Source organism: Tauraco erythrolophus, chromosome 6 (genome assembly GCF_009769465.1).
Source record: "Tauraco erythrolophus isolate bTauEry1 chromosome 6, bTauEry1.pri, whole genome shotgun sequence".
NCBI lineage: Eukaryota > Metazoa > Chordata > Aves > Musophagiformes > Musophagidae > Tauraco > Tauraco erythrolophus.
Genome location: NC_141470.1, coordinates 57209645 through 57229557, shown reverse-complemented (window position 1 = coordinate 57229557; position 19913 = coordinate 57209645). Strand labels below are relative to the sequence as shown.

General features: G+C 43.5%; 1 protein-coding gene, 1 long non-coding RNA gene and 1 other non-coding gene across 3 annotated transcripts; 2 read left to right on the top strand and 1 right to left on the bottom strand.

Moving 5' to 3' along the window:
- Positions 1-321: 321 nt before the first annotated feature.
- Positions 322-7591, bottom strand: GLRX5 (glutaredoxin 5). The gene is made up of 2 exons (XM_086613170.1): positions 7291-7591; positions 322-1719 (listed from the first exon to the last, which is right to left on the bottom strand). Exons 1-2 carry the CDS (start codon positions 7589-7591, stop codon positions 1541-1543), a joined length of 480 nt encoding a protein of 159 aa, XP_086469296.1. The 3' UTR covers positions 322-1540.
- A 746-nt stretch (positions 7592-8337) lies between these two features.
- LOC147528628 (uncharacterized) lies at positions 8338-13024 on the top strand. The gene is made up of 2 exons (XR_015222202.1): positions 8338-9105; positions 10490-13024. It is a non-coding gene; the product is annotated as an uncharacterized LOC147528628 (long non-coding RNA).
- LOC147528629 (small Cajal body-specific RNA 13) lies at positions 9909-10182 on the top strand. Its single transcript, XR_015222230.1, has one exon.
- Positions 13025-19913: the final 6889 nt, after the last annotated feature.

The window sequence follows — 19913 nt, the reverse complement described above, 5'->3', positions numbered from 1 at the left end:
TACTGATTGTATTTAAACTATACAGTAAGTTTATCATAACCAATTTTGCAAACTCTGTGAAGAAAGTAGCAGTATAGTTTCTCCACTGGACAGCTTGCTGAAGTGGACAGGAGAGATTTAGAACCGGAACTTCCATCAAATCTCTCTTGTCTACAAGTTCCAGTCCTGACTTCCTCTTCTACTGACCATTCATAACTTTTCCTTTCTCTAAGACACATTTTCTATCCTATGTAGTGGAAAACATTTTAGGTTTAAAATCAAAAGTTGTATCAGTTTCATTAGAATAGTCATTTAAAATAATGAAGAACTACTGTACACAACCCATGTAAAATACAGTTTATTTCCAATCATTTGCCTAATTCACATGCAAACTGGTTTATATTAATAAAGGTAAATGGCATTTAGAAAAAGCTTGGTTAGCTTTTAACTTTAGCAGTATCGCTGTACAGCTGAAGCTACACTGGTTAATACGCTTCCTTTTAACGTAGGGAAATGTGATTAGATAGGTATTGAAGACTTAAGAGACTTTCCACAAAGAAATATTTATCTATTCAGTAGCCTCTCTGCTGCACTCATCTACACGAAACACTTCATCTATTAATCCCATGTTTGAAGACCATATTCTTCAAAGCACAGCAGTCAGGAGAAAATACTTGGAAATACAACAAATATTAAAAAGATATCGTAGCACCTAGCAAATAATACAAGGTTACAGTAGTAACTGAAGTATTCTCCCATACTATTTCAAGATAGAATACTGAAGCCTTGAACAATTCCCATGTTTTAGCACTGACACAAAACTGCAATACACAAAGTATATAAGCAGGGGGAAAAGCTGCTCTGCAAGAGGTAGGAAAGGTTTTATAAAATCTTTAGGCACTATTCTTAGCAATCTTTTAAAAGCCATCAGAATGTTACAAAGTAATAATGACCATTATACATGTACTTGTACAACTCTCTTTATTTTTACCCTTTGGAATAAAAGTCTATTTCATACACGCTCATATAATCTTTTCTTCTATATTGTTTGAAGACTATATTTCTCCTATATCATATGTGATTACAAAAGTTTTACAGGCTCTCAGGAAGTCTTATCACCAGGAGTTACATAGCAAAACTGATGCACTATTACTTAACACTTTCTCAAGAGGAGCAAGGGAATGCAAACACTGTTTGCAGAGGTTTATGTATGAAAGAACACAGAAACACACATTCAAAATCCATAAAAATTTTACTAGTTCTTTTGCTCTACTGCTGCCTCAATCAGGAAGTGAATGCTTTTAGAAGTGAACTTTTTTTTTAAACACAATTTCCACAAATATATGCTTTACAGTGCAGTGGTTATACTCAAATTTTCACAATATCCATAAATCAAAATACTCAGATGTCTAAATTTACCATGACCTAACAGACATTCACAGATAAATCTTAGTGTCAGTTCAAAAAGATGCCTTCTTTGTGCTAAAGTACATAAGGCTTTACTGGTAACGAGTTCTTAGCGAGTTTGCTTTATTCCTGTCACCACATCTTTTTTCTTGTTTTACTTTTTGTCTTGGTCTTTTTCTGCATCCAGAAGTGCTGAACGGATTCCTAACTTCTTCAGCTCTTCTACAAGATCTCCATTCTGATGCATCTGGAGGAGTATATCACAGCCACCAACGAATTCTCCATTGAGGTACACTTGTGGGATGGTGGGCCAGTTAGAGTAGTTTTTTATTCCTGCATAAGAAAAAAAAAAAAGTATTAAAGGTTTTTCCCCCCCACTAAATAGAATGGTTTTTAAGCAGAACACATCGCTTCAGCCTGACAGAACTACTGGTATCTTCATTTCTTTCCCATTGAGGCAAAAATTATCTATGTAACAGAAGCACTATCAGAAAAACTACGTTAAAGTTAGGTTTCGTTCTCATTCCAACTCAGAGATGTGGGCTGAAAGATATGGAGTCAGCTCCTACACTGACTTCAAACAAGAGTTGGAAAAACATAGTGTCTCTTTGCCCTTCCAGGAAACGAGCAAATAAGGTTTTCAATCAATTAAAGAAATAAGAGTTTTGAAACATTGATAACTGTTTACATTCAGTTACCCTTCATGTTTTCCAAAGGACTTCAAAATATTTTATGTTCTTTCTGAATTCATGCAGTTATACTTCCTACTACAATTTCAATTGCAAGACACATTCACCCCTCTAGAAGCCTTACGAATTTCAAACTGGTTTATCTTTCATTGCCAGACCCTCCAGGCCATGGGAGGGGCACAAAGGCTGAAGTTTGTCAAAAGTATTCACTGAACAAAACAGAGCTTGAGTCACATTCACAAAGTACAGAATTAAAATTTAAAACTATATTTCCTAGAAGACAAATGTAGGACCACACAAAAATATTAACTGATCAGCTGGTATAAATTGAACCCCAGAAGAATCATTCTATCTAATTTGCCACTTTTTATATGACCCTTCACACAAAGTCATTATTTCTGTAGCACAGGTAATAGTTAAACTCTACATCGGCATGCTCATATACCAAGTCCACCAGCACTTGCTTAGATACTCAGTTTTGAATTCAACAGTTTCATACGTTTCAACATGCAACGCCTGGATTTTTTCTACCAAGGGCACAGAAGCCCATATAGCAAATTTAAACCTACAGACAACAGAGGTGCCTTTTCAGATCATCAGAGCCCATTCACTTGGAAGTCAACCCTCTAAACAAGCGGGCACGAGCTTTAGCGTAGGCTGTCAAGGAACTAATAGCAAGTATTAGACCTGTGGAGCAGAAAATACAGAGGAATTTCCTTTCCCCTTACAGAAAAATTTAACCTCTAAAGACTGTAAAGGTAAAACACAAAATATTGGAGGTAAAAAAGCAGCCATATAAGCAAATTATGTGCTTACTTTATTGGAACTTAAAACACTTTATTTTTTAACAAATATGTGTAAATGCACACAGGGCAACAGGATTATGATTTTAGTGCCTAAAAGATGAAAAAGAGCTAATAATTCCCCTTAGTTAAATACCAATGTGTTTTAAAAATCCACGAAAATGATAGCAATCTAGAGAAAAATTCTGTTGCAACAAAGTGTTCCTAACTACGAAGTACATCAGCTCAGAGATTTTAGTTTTACTTAAGATTTTGTGCATGGACATCTCACACTTCCGAAATCTCAAATAGCAAGTTTAGCACACACATCAAGCCCAAAAGGAATCCATAACCTAATTGTCAGGATCACCATCTGTATCTTCTTCCTTAGTATTTCATTAAAACTTATCTCAGTTGTTTAGATACAGTTTTCAGAAATTATAAGCTCTGATGCCAACTTGTGTTTAGCAGTACTTTTCTTAAGCACTCCGTGGCCTTTGAGCACTCAGAAGTGCTCAAACTGTCCTAAAAGTCTTTTAGCCTGTAATAGCTGCAATAAAAAAACTGAGATGGAATATTAAGGCATGCTTAAGGATAACCCTACTCAAAGGAGCCACTGCAGATACGAAATAGGGTTTGGTTTTGTTAAGATATTGTAATGCTACACATTAATTGAGAACCATGGGCTCTGCACAATAAACCTACTGCTAATAAGCATTCCAGGGTAATATTTACATCAATTTTTCTTGCACAGAAATATTTTCTTCAAGGACCCAACTGCACACACGTACAAGTACTTTCAAGGGTCTATCCAACTTCAGATAAAAACATGAATACAATCAAGCTTAGTTGCTCTGTAAGCTGCATTTCATGTCTTGGACAAGCAGCTTTAAATGCCTTCATGCTGGGGCTCAACCAGTCTACAAGCTGAACACCTCCTAAAGTGGCTAACTCCTGGCTTAGAAGAGCAGTTACTGCTACTGTTTCAGTAGTGGTAAAGCAAGTCAGCCTGGTCTATGCCTGCTGCACACGGGATGTGCCTTTCTGATGAATCCTTCCGCAGTGCAGGCACCCCAAGGGATTTCCTTCCTGGAAAACCTTCCTTCCTGTTAACCCTCCAGGTTAACACTTCCCGCTGCACTTCAGAAGCTGCAGCTTCTGTTTCGAAGCACTGATTGCTTTGTAAAACCACACTCCACAGATCAGGTTTAAAGTTTGACAGCTGCACTGGCACACTTTAAGGTGGCCGTGAAACCAGAATTGGTGCGAACTGCTACAGAAAGGGCTGGAGCACTCTCACCTCATTTTCCCAACTCCAGTTACAAATTCTCAGTCCTTCTCTTGCCAGCATTAACACTAACGAATGACAGGCCATATCAAAGAACTGACTCAAGCAACCTCTGTCACTCCTACTGCACTTTCTCCAGGAAAGCAACACGTTTTCATAGAGATCATTAGTACTGGCACAAGTGTGACTGAGGGAAAGTCAACCCGAGGGCAGGAAGAAGGATCAAGAGCACCCTCTTGGCAGCATCCCATACTGTGGTAACCTAAAGCAACAATGAAAATAATCTGAGGGTGAACTACCACAAGAGTTCAAACCAGTTTAAACCCCTACTTTTCCAGTATGTATACCCACGCTTCTCTGCCACCTTTGTGAGCTGAATCAGCCTAATGATGAACCTCTCATCAGCTGACAGCAGGATCACTAGTGGCACAGCCAGCTTAGAGAAACTTGAATAGCCATGGAACCACGGTCCAACAGAGAGTGCCAAGGTCTCTTAAACCAGCTTGAATAATGAAGGATCTGTGTCACGGAAGCATATCCTCAAGGTCGAGTCCAGCTAAACCACAAGAAGCACCAGTAACTACGTAGTTTTGCAGATCCGTGCATGCTTTTAGGTGAAGAGGCAAGTAGGAGAGTTGTTCTGGTTTTATAACTTGCCACATTTTAGCATAGGGCAAGTTTCAGCAGCTGAACTGTATAACAACCCCACAACCAGGTGTTTCAAGAGCTACAGGAAAGAAATGAACCAGCACTTCAAACATGCCTGAACCACCATCTCTGCCAACAGCCAGCTCTTTCTTACTACACATGGTATAAGCACACATACATGCAACCATTTAAGTTGTGTTCAGCTGAATACAAAGCTGGTGACCAGCTCACACACAGTAATCTTCTTGCAGACCAATCTTTAGTAGAACAGATGTATTAGGTATTTTTACAGCTAAAGGTTCAGCATCCCCTCGCTAACCCCACATGCATGCAATGCAGACTATGTTCACAGCAAGGGTTTAAGAAAGCATCACATGCTGCTTACTAACTTCTCAGCACCTGAGGGCAGCTCCAGGAGACTAAGAGGGCCTTCAGGCAGCTGCTTAATCACACTTGGCAATTTACAGAGCTACAGCTTCCAGCAGCCCTGCCCTCTCCTCTGACAGAGACCGCTACCCACAGAAGCAGGCATATACTGGCTTTTTAGGGTGCAGTTGAAGTAATATAACAGCCCGCTGGCCTTGAAAGCAGGAACGTTGTTCCCCGAGCCTTCACTTCAAGGCTCCATCCCTGGTGCTGGCTCTGGCCCTCACCTTACGGCACAACAAGCTAGTTCAACTCGCGCGCCCAGTGATCCAGTTAATAAATCGAGCTGGCTCGCCGTGCAGTCGGACAAATGCCAAAGCTGGTGCATGGAAGGGAACAGAACAACTTCTTTAAGCACCTGAGAACCAGCAGGACATTGTGTAAGCGTACACTCTGTTACTGCACTCAGCCCGGCTTAGCCAAACAGCCCGGAGCAAAGCACGAATTTCAATGTAAAGCTCAGGTAGCCAGGAGGGCTGTAACTTCTCGGATCACCTAGCACAACCAGAGTTCATGTGCAGGAAACATTGGCTGTGCTCAGAAGGGAGATGTTCCTGTTACATAGAAAGAAAATACTATATATTCACATGGTCAAGTCCCCAGAGATCATAACTGACAAATGCATTGCCTGTTCAAGGGCTCACAAAAGCCATCTTGACCTAAAGTGAAATGCTGATGGTTCAATTTAAAGGTTTTGTTTCCTCTTTTTTTAGTTTATGAGTTCATTCCAGTAAAGAGTAAGTTGAATAAATTTAGATATGTAAATTAAGTTTCAAATACTACCATGATTTGCTCACCTGCCTGAAGGCAGTAGATTTACTTGAACAAAATGGATATTGATTAACAAAAACATCATCACACCCAAATTCCAGTATTCAAGTTTTTATACTGTACCACCTATTATACCTGTGAACTGAAAAGCAAACAAGGATTAGAAAAATCAGCCTTTCAGCTAAAAGCTAATGAAAAACTGAATTAGTCAGATGATACCAAAAACATAGGAGAAGGAAGTCACCTGATACCTGCCAGCATGTGGATTTAAAGCACATTTTAGTGTATTCTGGACAAGAACAGTTAATGTTGTGCACCTGAAAGACTAACTACTATGTACTTTTATCTTTTTGTTTTGTTTTAAAACTTTCTCAAATAACCTCAGAAAACCTTATCAGTCAGCTACTCACACTGAAGAGAGAAAGAAGGAAAAGCATTACAAGAACAGAGTACTAGCCTTCTACAATTAGTAAAAAACCTTATATAGAATAGCTCCTACCATTCCAGAAGTAATGGTGAAACTATCACTGAATAGTTCTTGTGCAAGTTATTAAGCATCATTTCATACTTTATCAAAAGAACCCCGGCAGGCAGTGCCAGCAGGGAATACAGTGGTGTAAGTCCAAACCATTCATGAAGTTTCACCACATGTTTACAGGAAACCAAAAAATCTGGCTAGATAATGAAGTATTTTAGGGGTCTTTTAATGCAGCTTTGTATCTATTAACTAGGCAAGGCAGCGTGGCATGAAAAGCTCCATCTCCAAGAGTCGCCCCGTAAGTATAACCGCGTTCTACAGATAACCAAGACGCTCTCGGACACAGTGAGAGTTACAGCAACCAAACGGGGAAGCCCAGGCAAAGCAACCTCAACAGCGCAACTCTGTGATCCGCTTCCAATTCCACAAACGACGGGATGCAGACCTGCTTATAGAGCAAAACAAAAACCCCCCGAAAGGGAGCAAAAGCGAGTTACACCCGTGAAAGGCAAGCAGGGCCTGGCACACGCTGCCCGGCGGGGTGCTCCAACAAGCCCCAAGAAGGTCAGAGGCGTGAAGGCAACCCCGACCTCCCAGCAGGGTTACACACGCCGGAGCCTCCCGTGGGCCTTTCCAATAGGGAAACCGGCACTTCGGCATTCCGGCTCTGCCCCGTAACAGCTGCGTTTCGCAAAGGGAAGCCGGGGACCGGCTCGGGCTGCGTGCAAGCCCCGGTAGCGGGACAGGAGGCACCCAGAGGTGACCCCCGGCAGCTACCGCGCCCGGCCCCGGCCCGGCCGCCTGCCCCGGCCCGCCGCTGACCTTGGCGGAGGTCGGGATCCTGTAGGACATCGTGGGCGCGGTAGTCCTCCACGCCGTGCAGGCGCAGGATCTGCACGACAGCGTTGCTGAAGCCGCAGAGGGGCTGCGCCGGGCTGCCCTTCATGAACACCACCACTGGGTGCTCCCGCACCAGGCGCTCCACCGCCTCTCGCGACCCCGAGCCGCCACCGCCGCCCTCGGCCCCGCCGCCCCCGGCGGCTGCTTGGCTCAGCGCCCGCCCAGCCCGGCCCCGCGCGGCGGCGACACCCAGGCGCCAGGCCGCGCGCGCTGCCCCGCTCATGCTGCCCCGACCGCCCGCTACCGGCACCAGCCGCGCTCCGCCAGCCCCGCAGCAGCACCGACTGCCTATTGGCGGAGCGCGGGAAAGATCGCGGGAGAGCGCCTCCTCCACATAGGCAGAGTCACCTGCCAATCAGCACCGAGAGCCAATAGCGTGAAGAAACAGCGAGCCTTGTCCCACCCAGCGACGCCAACGGTACTTTGCTTTCCTATTTGTGGAGGGAACTGCACTGGTGCAGTTGCATTGGGAGAAGCACCCGTCAATCTAATATGATTCCGTTAATCCCCGCCCACTCCGCGGACGCGATTGGTCAGGCTTCCCCGGTGCGGTGTTTTGCTTGGGAAGCCCCGGGGGCGTGTCCTCAGTGTGTAGCTCCTTCCGCTTCCGGGTCGCGGCCGCGCTGCTGGTGGCGGGGCCCGGTGCGCCCCAGCCGCCTTTTGCCGGCCCGGCGGTGCGGGAATGGTGTGCAGCTCTTCCCCGCGGCGGGGCGCGGAGCCGGCCGGGACCCCCTGTCCCCACTGCCGGCTTCGCAGGGCGGCTGGGGCGCAGGGCGAGCTGTGCGGTGGGGCGGGGAGAGCAGCACGGCAGGGAGTCCTATCGGTCGGCCGCCGCCGTGCTCAGCCGCTCTCTGTGGGCCCAGCGTGCGGGCAGGGCCCGAGGCTTCGCGGTGAGGGTGTTGCGCTGGGTTGTGCGGTGGAGCCGGGGCGGGGGCGGGATGTGGGGCCGAGGGGCAGATGTGCCGCCGATGCCGCCTGCCCCCGGAGCGGGGTTCGGGCTTTATCCCGCGGGGTTTTCGGTGTTGCGGGCTGTGGTAGAGCCTCCTGGGGCTGGGGGGTGAGGCGGGAGTCAGAGGAGTGTTAATGGCGAAGTGCTAGCCCGGAGCGGCAGGCCGCTCTGGTGTGTCGGCTGCCTGTGCCGAGCGGAACTCTTCGGCGGTGAAGCGTGTACAAACGTCTGCGGGGCGCAGCGGTGGAGCTGCGTCCTCGGAAGAGCAGCGCCGTTAAGTCGGTACCTTTTGTCGCGGAGGAGGCAGCGGAGGCTGTACGTGGGCAGCGGACGGGGCGCTGGGTGGGTCTGTGTCTCCTCGGTAGCTTTGGCTGCGTCTGCTGGCCGGTCGCACCGCGTTCACTTGCTGGGGTGAAGCTGGCGGTTCGTGTCACTGAGGAACTAGCGCTTCTTTGCGTGCTTTGGTGTAGCGCCAAGAGAGGAGACCTGAGGAACCGGTGGCTTTGTGTAGCCTGGTCTGTCGCTGGAACAGCTGGCGGGAGTGGCAGCGAGATGGAGAGATGGGAGCCAGGTCGGGCTGGCTGGCTGCGCGTGCAGAAGGGTCGGTTCGGTTGGGGAAGACACGCAGAGCTGCCCTTCAACAGCCGGAGAAGCGATGAATTTGGAACATGTCCTGGAAGCAGCCATGTGTCCAGCCAACTTCGTTTGAGTGCCTGGGTAGATGCCGGATTTTTTCCAAGAACTTGGAGCAGAGCGTGGAGGTCTTCTGCAGCAGCCAGGTCCATCCTGTAAGTTCAAGAAAGCGTTGAAAAGTTTTCCTCTGTACTAAACCCCAGTCTCTCACAAATAACAAATCAAAGTGTATTTCTGAGTATTAATTTACATTGCAGCTCTGGCATCTGGACTTTTGGTATGTTAATGGCTATTGGTATTACTTGCATTTGTAAGGAAAAGAATGTTTTTTTACCCAGTTCCACTCATGTGAGAGCTTTACAAACAAGATTGGCTTGTCTTCAGCATCCGGAAGACTCTTTTCTCTTTCTTGGTTGTTGTGGAATTCAGTCGATGCTCAGTGACAACTCGTTTTTTTTTTTTCTGTTGCATTGCTTCTGTTGCCTTTTATTTAAATTTAATTAGAACAAATTCCAATGGGAATTGTGGCAAACTTGCAGTTTCTCATCCCATGTGAATAGTTGATGAATATAAAAGTGTTGCTGCCGTATTTGGAAATATACGTATTTATGAAGAAATACTGTCTATTATGAGTCTAAAGGCAAAGATCATGTATTGTTGATAAACGTTGTGCATTTTGTGTATCAGTATGTTTTGTTTCCAGCAGAACATCAGAAGATAGGCATTGTCATGCTGATCGAGACACAGAAAAGTGTCTTTCTATGGTTTATATGTTGTAATTATTATGGTGCAAGGTTGTTAAATATGTAAAAAAAAAAATAATCCTGAATTTCATTCTAGCTATTTCTACAAGGATATGATTCATAAAAAGTGAAATAAGGACATCAAACTGAAGTGTAATAAACCCATGTGAGGATATGCTCCTTCTGGAATGCCATAACCACAGCTGAAGTTTAATCCTCTGTAGTCCAAGAGATGCCCTTGGTTGTTAGTACTTTGGGCACACCAGGCTTGCAGAGAGAGCAGCTGTGTGAGGAAGCCGAGGCATGCCTGTAAGAGTCACAGCAGCAACATGCGCAATATTCCTCAAACAGTTACGATTCTGTTGCCACGGAGATAATGACTTCTCCCATGTCATTATTGATCTATCAACAGTAAGAGCAATTTTGCAGTCTGATATTGTTTAGCCACTGGAGTTATGTTTGCTGAACACTGGAAAAACTGCTATAAATGTTAGAAAGCTGCTCCGAAGTCTGCGCACTGAGTTAAATAAAAGTACATGAATTTATACTACTGTAATTTTGTGAGATCAGCATGTGAGATAACACTAAGCTTAACAGAATGCTTTTTAGTAAAATATTTAGTGTAGTCAAATATTTTTGGATTAGGAAATCCGCAGCACTCTATTAGTGGATAAACATTTTTCCCTGCTGATAAGACTTAGAACAATTAGCCCATGTACCCTCTAGAACAGAGATAAATATTTGTTACCTAGGCCGGAATTCTATCAGTCTAAGTGAAACTTCTTGTATTTTCCAGATAATGATTTAAATCACCTGTTCGGAAGAAATATTAATGGAACTCCCATAAGACTCCTGACATTTTGGTGATGTTCCTGTTGGAAGACTTATTATCACCTCATTTTGAAAACTGTAATAAAAGCACCGGTATTCAAACTGCTGGGCTGGAAGGCTCAGTTAGTCACAAATTAGGTTACTACTTGGCATTTTGCTGCTGAACAGAATTACTAGTTATGAAATGGTGGTTTGAGGTTCTTATACAGTGTGCAGAATGGTAGACATCTAAGAATGATACTGTCAGCAGAAAGTTTTTTGTTGTTTTGCTTTTTAAAAAGAGGAGGGCTAAATTAGCTGGTGAGAAAGATCAGAAGAAAGGTCTCATTTCAGCGTATCAGAACAGGACACCTCTTCGTGTCCAAGTCAAGATATCTGTGTGTCTTTCTAACTTGAGATAGAGCCTGGAAATGGAGTCTCTTATTGTGCCTTGACAATTGAGCTCTACTTAGGTGGTTTTACTGTCTCTTGAAACTTTTTTTATTGGGATGGCTTGAGCTCCAGCTGTTCTGCATGCCAGGTAAATAATTTCAGCAGACCATCAAGGCAACATCTGGCAGCACCAACATATCCTTGATTTTGAAAGCATTAAGAATGCTTAAAATGTACTTACAGTTCTGGACTATACAGTTAAAATTTGTGTGGGGTGCCTAAGTTGTGAATGCTGAAGAAATGCCTGTGAAGAGTTCCTGGTTATCTTGGGATGTGCTAGTTTGAAAAAGTTGTGCAACAAGCAGCAGAAATGTAGAAGTGCTATGGAGATTTTTGTTGGCATAGAAACTCGGGTCCCATGGGAAACTGAGATTTTTGGAATCTGAACTGTATCTAACTTCCTGGTTTGGCTCTAACCTAGAGACCTATAAGCAAGTTTCTTTCTGAACTAGATGGGTAATTGAATAATGTTTATGGATTTATAGCATACTCCCAAAGAGCGTTTGTGTTAGCTTTAAAATACAGCAGTCCATTTCATAAATGACAGAGGCAAAGAATATCTATGAAATCACTGAAGCCCGTTTAACTGATGGGTGATCTACATGATCTAAGGTGGGTTTTTTTTACTTACATCATGTGAGGATGCCTTTGGCAGAGAAAGGTCATGATAATAATCAAAGGAGAAATACCTGAGCCCCGCATGTAACAAATAAAATGGAAGATCATGTTCAAGCCTGAATGTGGACCTTTAAACAAGACACTCTTTGGACTTCAAGCTTGCTTCTTAACATTAATCTCAATATATGCCTGTTTGTAGTAACGCTACGCTTTGTGAATTGTGAAGCTGTCCTGGAGCAAGGACCATGTAGTATGGCCTTTGTAACAGAGGAGTAGAATTATTCTTAGGGATAAGCAAGCTTCTTGCAACTGTTCTGCCTGACCAGAGTCTGTTAGACACTTGTTCGCACATGGTAGTGGTACTTGAGTCTTTCGGGATTACAGAGGAAGCATAATTTTGTATACATCTAATTTATATGCAGAGCTGAGAAATGTTACCTCTAATGAGAACACCTCTTGCCTCTTTTTACCCAGGAGTTATGGATGCCCAAATCTTTCATGGGCCTGAAGAAAGACTGGGCAAATTCAAGAAAGTAAAACTGATCTCCTAAATACAAAGACACTGTTACTGGATCAAGTCTTGAGCCGTGGAAAGCTAGGGACTGGGATTATAACAATACGCATGTCCTGTTCTTTGCTTCCTGGGCATTCGCTTTTGACTACTGTTGCAGAAACAGGGTCCTGGGCTCCGAGTGAAGTTGGTATGGTAATGCATACAAATTGTAATTTACTTAAAATGCTGGAAATGTCTTCTGGGCTTTCGTAATTGTGGGAAAACCCCAGGGCATTCTCTGCCTGTAAGAAGGATTCTTGTGCCCCAGTTAAGTTCTACGGGCATATGCTGGGTATAGCTGTGATGATAAGAGTGCTTTTCTTGGCTTAGCTTGTTTTGAGAACGTGCAGTTGCAGTGAGGCGAGAAAAGCTCCACTGAGCCTGTGTTTGGTGCCCACGAGGGTGCTCTGGCAGCTCTGGTCCGGTGGCTGGTGATCCCCCAGTTACGCATTTCAGTGAAACGGCAGGCTCTCCTACCTGAATGCTTGTTGCCTCTGAGGGCAATTACATCTGCTCTTGTTCAGCACTTTTGAATTTGCTTGTCTCTTCTATGTAAAGTGTTGTTTTTTTTAAAAATTTCAGTAAGGTATTTTTCTGTGTCACTTTGAGAAATACATGTCATGTTACAAAAACTTGCCCGCACTTCAATAAACAGCACTGGCCATTTGATGTCCTCTGTGGCAGAAGACAGCATCAAGTATGGGTCATCACACATGAGTTTCAACTATATGAGATATTTCTCCAAGTGAAAATTCAAGAGTTTTGCACGCATCAACGTATTTGTAAAGTAGATGAAATTGTTACAGAGAATCTTAATTATAAGATTTTTTTAAAATCTTAGTATTTTTAAACTTGGTACTGCAGTACTTCAATAAAGATTTTATTTTTTTCGTCATGCACCCTTTAGTCTCTCAGTTTTTTCTAGGACTCTATGCTCATATTTTAACACATTTCCAAGTTCTTACAACGTTGCTTTGAAAAGGAACTATAGTCTAGCCAATGCCGTGACCCTAAATCGCATGAGTTGCTGTTGCTTAATCTTTGCTTGACAAATCTGTATTAAAGTAATTCTGGGGAACCTGGAAGCTTTTTTTATTAAAACACTAGTCTTCAGTTGCTGGTGTTACCAATGTAATTTTATATTAGCTGTAGTATAAATAAGCTCTCATTACTGTAAACATGTTGAGGGTAGTTCTCAGCTACATACCACGTGCTTGTGGAAGTGCAGAAGTGATAATTTTAAAGGTGGGATGAAGAGAAGCTTAAGCGAGTAACTAGTATTAATCATCGCAATTAATTATATTTGTTGTAAAAAGGTGGTCCCAGTCTCACTATTACATAAAGTGTTGTGCAAAATAAAATGACTCTCATCTCACTTGCTTACATCTTTTTGTATGGATTGAAGCTTTCAGGTTTTTATACCAATCGGAGTTGTTTTGACTAAAATTTCCCACAGGAGTTTTGCAATAGTTTATGCTCTGCTAAAGAGAACTTGAATTTGGGTGGGGCAGATGTGAAGTGTGATGCCTCTTAGAAGAAGCTGTGGTGTGGAATTTGAGGGTTTGAAACTTTGCTGAGAACTGGTCTTTGACAGGAATATGCTAAAAAGGAGAGCTAACTCTGTCCCAGCTGAAACCAGGACACCGTGTTTGGCTGTGGTATGAGGTAGTGCAAACTCTTATTTGTGTACCTGCGCACTAAATTGAGCTAAAAGTACATGATTGTATTTTTTTTCCCTGCTGTATGTGATACTGTTGCTGTATTTCTGAATTTTTGTGGGCTGGCCTAGAGTCTGTTTCGAGTAATGAAAGTAAGGAGATGGCGTACAAAGGTGTGGGAAGCTGGAACTCGGACAGGCAGAGGGGAACTGTACGCCTCAGCTGATGCAGATAGCTACGCGGGTCACTCCTAGAGATGGTGCGACAGCGTCTCCTTTCCAAGCTTATTCCAGTCATTGTCTTCCTCCCTTCAGGCAAGGAGATTCTTGGACCAGATGCGTAACCTAACAAGGGACACTGGGAGTATGGAGGGACTTAGACTCACTAGGAACGTGCGTAAGGCTTTAGCAACTAGGTCTGATGGCACAGACAGCAGAAGCTGCTAGAGCGGTGCTGGATAAAATTAAGAATACAAGAATACTTTTAGAGGGCAAGCAGTTCTTTCACAGAATAAGCAGCTTCTCCACAAATACAAGTGTATGCACCTTTCCTAAATTTGCATTAAAATAACTATATGGAAGCTCTCTAATTCTAATGCTTACCTTTAAGTTAATTTATTGCAATTCAGTGATCGAAGTTTCAATGCTGCAGTACTCTAAGCTCATCCTCTGAAGTTCTAGTAGCCCTCCTCCCTTGCTGATGCCCATGGAGCTGAGATTGCTGAGCAGCCTCCTTGGACTGTACTGTACTTGTTCTGTAAAGTTGTGTGCTGTTTAATTGTAGCACTTGTTGGGCTTGTACAAAGGCCTGTTTTGTAATCAGCTTGACGTAATCTAAAAAAAAACCACAAAAGGCATTTTTGCACCTTGTGAACAAAAGCCTGGGGAAAAACTGAGTTTTAGAACAATCACTTTTCTTGTGACAGTGGGGCATGGATCACTCTGAATCATCCTTGAACTCCCTTTGCAATCAGTAGCCCTTTTGCTCTTTGCCCAGAGATTTGTTCAAATGCTAGTTTTTAATTCCTGCTGGTCCTGGGAGGCATGAGAAGACAAAAGTACATCCTAGCAGCTGCTTTCTGACACTGCAGTTTGAGACACTCGATCGGAGGAAGTTGATCTGCACTCAGTTGTAGTTTCATGCTAGAGTACTGTGGCAAATGATGTACGGTCCATGTGCCATGGGAGGAGGAAAGTAAAACTACAGAGTTCTCCTAGAACTGTAGTCTTTTAAACACTGGCATATGAGATTTGTTTTGTGTAGCATGTGTTTCCTATCCCTTAAAAGACTAGATGCAAACAAATAAATAGTTTCACGGAGCTGGCATGTCTAGAAGCAGGGGGACTAGCACAGATGAAAGTGTAGCTCCAGACTACTGAGTCACAGGGAAATCAGAATGGTGAAACTGCATTTGCGGTGTGAAGGGAAGCAAGGAGAGCCACGTGTAGTCACATGTGATTAATTTTAATAGTAGAAAGTTTATGGAATGTTATATTTCAACAGTTGTCGTGACTATTTATCCAGAGGACTCCAGAGTATCTTGTTTAAACCAGCTTCTGGCATCTTCTGTAACTTTAAAAAAATAAAAAATGTGGAGAGGAGCAAGGAAAAAACCCAATCTAGTGGAGTTGGAGATAGATTTGTCTTCAGATCCTGATTTCCAGTGGACCTTGGCTCCCCCTGGCTTGTCTCCTGCTGATGTCAATGAGGACTGTTGTTAGTTACATAAGTTAGCACTGCCTATTCCTAAATGTATAACCTTCCATTTTGTCGCTGCTCCCTCCACGCTTTCAAAGCAGAAGTCAATGTAACCCTCATCTGCTCCTACCCCATCCATGCCCCTGATTTGGTGGTCTATGTTCAGTTGTTCCTTGGTTCATGCTTTTGCTTGAAGAATATTTTTTAAAACAAAATAATTATATTGGTACTCAGATACCTAGTCTTAAAATTTTTCCATATAGAAGCAGTATAAAAAAGCTTCCTTTTAATAAAGCCAGTATAGACTTTACTGCAGATGCACCAGGAAAACTGCACCACTGTAGTTAAGTGTACAACAACCTTTTCCTATTGTTTTTCTGTTCACTAGCTGTGAAGTGATATTGTCTCCAAAGTTTGAGTCTGCTCCCTTTATCAGCTTTTAACACCCTTAGTATATTCTTTTGGACACTGAGTGTTTCTTCTTGTATTTAGGGAGAAAAGCTTTCAAAGATGCATGGGCATCAGAGTAAGAACAAACAAGAGCAGAGCCTGCGAGAACTTGCAAAGAAAATAGGTAGAAGAAATAATGATGCTTGGGAGAGTTTCTGCTTTGCTCCAAGACAAAAATTGTTCGATATCACCAGGGAAGTTGAATGTTCTTTAGGAATGTTTTGATAGTGCTGGAGGACTCCAGTATCCTCAGCGACAACTGTTCCTTTAGAGCGTATGTTCCGAATAATATGGCGTGATTCAAGCAAGTGTTGTTTGCGTGAAGAATCCTGATGTCTTGTGCGTGTGATGCCAACAGTCTGTTTTGCCCATAAATAAATGGAGCAGTGCCTCAGTTGGTTTATACTGGCTTAGGTCTCTTTGAATTCACTGGACTTATGTCAGTTTTTGTCTGCTCACCTGGCTCCCACATTCTTTCACTGATAGGCTTGATTCTGTCAATTGCAGAAGCCGCAGAGATCTGAGGTTTCTTTGGCAGTGTCTTGCACCTAACGGAATATTTGAAACAAATTTCCTCTGTTCCTAATGGCATACACATACTGCAGTTCTGGGAGTGATATTGGGAGTAGTAAATCCAAATTGAAATATCTTGTGTGCTGAAGGCTCCTATACCCAGAAGGGTGTATGAGTGTAAAGGACTCGGTTTACAACAATTGTTTTAATGGCTGTTGTTAACATTGCAGTCAAACTGGAGTTTGCACTCAGTCTTCATGATGTTTGCTAACTTCCAGTTTGAGATGAAATTCCAGATTTAAAAGCTAATGAATAAGGGGCACCAAGTATCGCTTTTCTTCTGTTTACATGGAAGCATACTGGCATGAAAAAAATCCAAAAATCAATTAATTTGGAATCTGTCTTCTAGAATCTGTGTGTAGATTTCAGTTTCCCTTGGAGTGTTAACATACCCACGTCTGCCCATGAGTCAGAACCAAGTGAATGGTATATGCTTAACCATGGGAGAGTATTTGGGCCAAGAGATGTCAGAACTGATAGTGTAGCGCAAAAGCCCACTTCCCTGCAGAGGTAGTCAGTCTGTGGCCATGATGTGGAGCCTAATTAGACAAAAGGTGTAAATTGCAAAATATGCGGCAAGAAGAATATGAAATGCCAGGTTAAGTCTGGATGATCTTCACATGAATACAGGGCGGAAGGTGAGCCTGGTTTACTGGTGTGATCCTTGCCCTGGTGCTCCTGAAGATATGTTGTTTTGACATAAACTAATTTAGAGTTCATGGTTCTTCGTTCCTCACCTACCAAGGAGAGAGTTCTTCTGTAGCAACTCCTGCCACCACCCACTGAAGCTTTCTGTCGTGCAATGTGCAACTTCTAGTAGCTATAAAACAACAACAGAACAACCCTGAGAAGCCCCGATGTTGAAACCTGTCATGCCAAAGACATATGTCACTGGCATGCTGCACGCAAATATTACTCTGCCAACAAATGCTGTTCCTCCCACCCCAAGACTGCCATATGACTCATTTATTTGAATAACAATTTTACATTGCTCTACCCAAGCAGACATAAAGGGAAACATCTTAATATCTTGTAATAATTGTTTGTCATCGGTTATGAGCGTGAATAAATGGGTGTGTTACACTAAGAAGGGAGAGCAGCTACCCTGCAGCGTTTTAAGTGCTTCTCTGTGGCCCTGAGGATGTTGTGCAGGTCCTCCTGTGGAGTAAACCATGCCGACACCATTGTTACTTTTGCAGTATTTGGTGTTTTCCACCCAGTCTCTTGGGTATTCTGCTCATCACAGGAAATGTCTGAAAACGCTGTATATTCACTGACAAATACTGGTGGTTTAGTTTAGAGGCTGAGCCAAATGTTTCTAAAAACACATTCCTTCCTTCCAAGGAAAGAGAGCTAGAGCTGCTGCTCTTTCCTTTTCAGAAGCTCCTCCACCCTTTCACACTGCTTGTAGCCGTTCTAACCTCTCCTTTGTTGTTTAGATGTGGTGTGTGGGCAGCTTTATATTGTTTGGGAAATGTGCTGAATGCTCATTTACTTAATGCCTGCTGTTTGCCTGGTTGGTACGTTGGTTTTTCTAACTCAGCACGTACAAAGCTGTTTGAGGTAGTAAAATCAGAGCCATGAAAGCCTCCACATAGGGGGAACACAGAAGAGGAACTTAATGCAAGTAGGTTTTAGATACAGTGATGCATTGTCCAACACCAGCAAGCTTTCTGAATACAATGGACTGTTTTTATTTTGGACTTAAAAGATGTAGCTATACAAAGTAATTTCGTAGGGAGAAATTAATCGCTGCCAGGGAGGGTTGCTGATATACTCACTGTGATGACTGAGCCAGTCTTCCCAATGCAAATTCACAGATAAGATTTTCTATTCTCAATCATCTACCTATTCCAGACACATTCCTTTGGAGTTCAGCCCTTTTGAGTTGTGTCCAGTTCCTCCCACTATTCCAAAGGTCATTGAGAGATAATCAGCTCTGAATTACTATGGGACAAAAGCAGTTGCATAGGCATAGATTCAGTTTTACACACTGGTGATACAAGCTTTATTCCAAGTAAACAGTTTATCAAAACCATGCTAGTGAATAAATTAGATTTTCCAAGTTAGCTGATAGGCTTGTCCACAAACAGAGGGAGATTACGAGTGTTCCGTTTCCCTCTTGGTGACAACTTAAAAGGTCATAGTCACCTGAAATTGCGCCACTTACAGGACCCTCCCTGGGCATGCAGAGCTTCAAGGTCAGAACCAGTGATAAAGGTACACTCCTCACCATTAAGTTCCAACAAAATTTCCGTTTAGCTTTTCCACTGGTGGTGAGGGATGGTGACTCCTGATGGCCTGGGAGCAATTTCAATAGAGAGCTATTCCAAGTAAGGCTGTGTTGGCACATGGATGGCTGATCACTTCGACTACCTGGCTGTGGGCAGAACTGAACCCATGAAGGGTACCCTGGCTGATCCCACCAGATACCACTAGTGATGTGGGCCAGCCTACCCTGCCTGGCATGCGAGGATGGACAGCTGTCGTCCCTGCCTCTCACAGGCTCTGGGAGCTCACCCACTCTTCAGTTCTGAACTATGTATCTCAAGGCTCTTGCCCACCATACTGTTACGTGTAGTCAGACGCTTTTATCACACATGGCCCATTTTTCTGCTCCTTCGGCAGATGAATCGCACAAGTTCCCGGCAGCAGAGGGCAGCAATGCAACCTCTCCCAAAGAGGACATTTTTGTGCCTCATGAAATATTGACAAACTTCTTCACATGCTCATTCCATCTGTTTATATTATGTTATTGTTCAAATACAAAGCAGCTGTTCGTTCCTTCCTCCTTCCCTCCCTCCCTGTGGCTCCATGCGCTGGCTCGCATGTTATTATAACTTTCTGATGCCACAGACGGAGCACAAGATGCTGACGACTCTCTGGCTTCTCTTGCTGGGCTACAGAACTGACGCTGTGGCTGGTAACACACCACCACTGCTGCTCCTTTCGTTTCTAACTGATTTTACCAGAATAACCTGATCATACGCTCTAGACTTCTTGCTTGGATAGGTTACAGAGGAGAGAATTGCCTGAATCAGACTGCAGTGGAAACGGGTTTTGTTTTCCAAGTTCTTGGTGTTTTGTTGTTTTTTTTTTTTTTTTTTTCCCCAAACGCCAGTTACAGCACTGCACGCATCCAGATGAATTCCTGTTCATACTAACTGCGATGAGCTGGCTTGTTTCATTCCCATAGAACCGCTGAAATGCAGGCTGCCTTCTTGCTTTCGGGGCGTTCAAAAGAAGCATTAAGAAACTCGCCCCCGTGTCGGCGCGGATCGCTGGGGCTACCGGCACCTGTGAAGATCGTCCGCGGTTTGTCGCGCACCTCCTGGTGTTTGGTGGCTGTCACGGCTCCAAGTTCCCCCAGGACACGATATTGTGAGAAATTCAGCTTTTTGTCTTCT

Bases quoted from the DNA above. Each gene is read 5' to 3' on its own strand.
- GLRX5 (XM_086613170.1), bottom strand. From the start codon at position 7,591: ATGAGCGGGGCAGCGCGCGCGGCCTGGCGCCTGGGTGTCGCCGCCGCG. The intron at 1,720-7,290 runs GTCAGCGGCGGG...TTTCTTATGCAG, and splicing joins GGATCCCGACCTCCGCCAAG to GAATAAAAAACTACTCTAAC.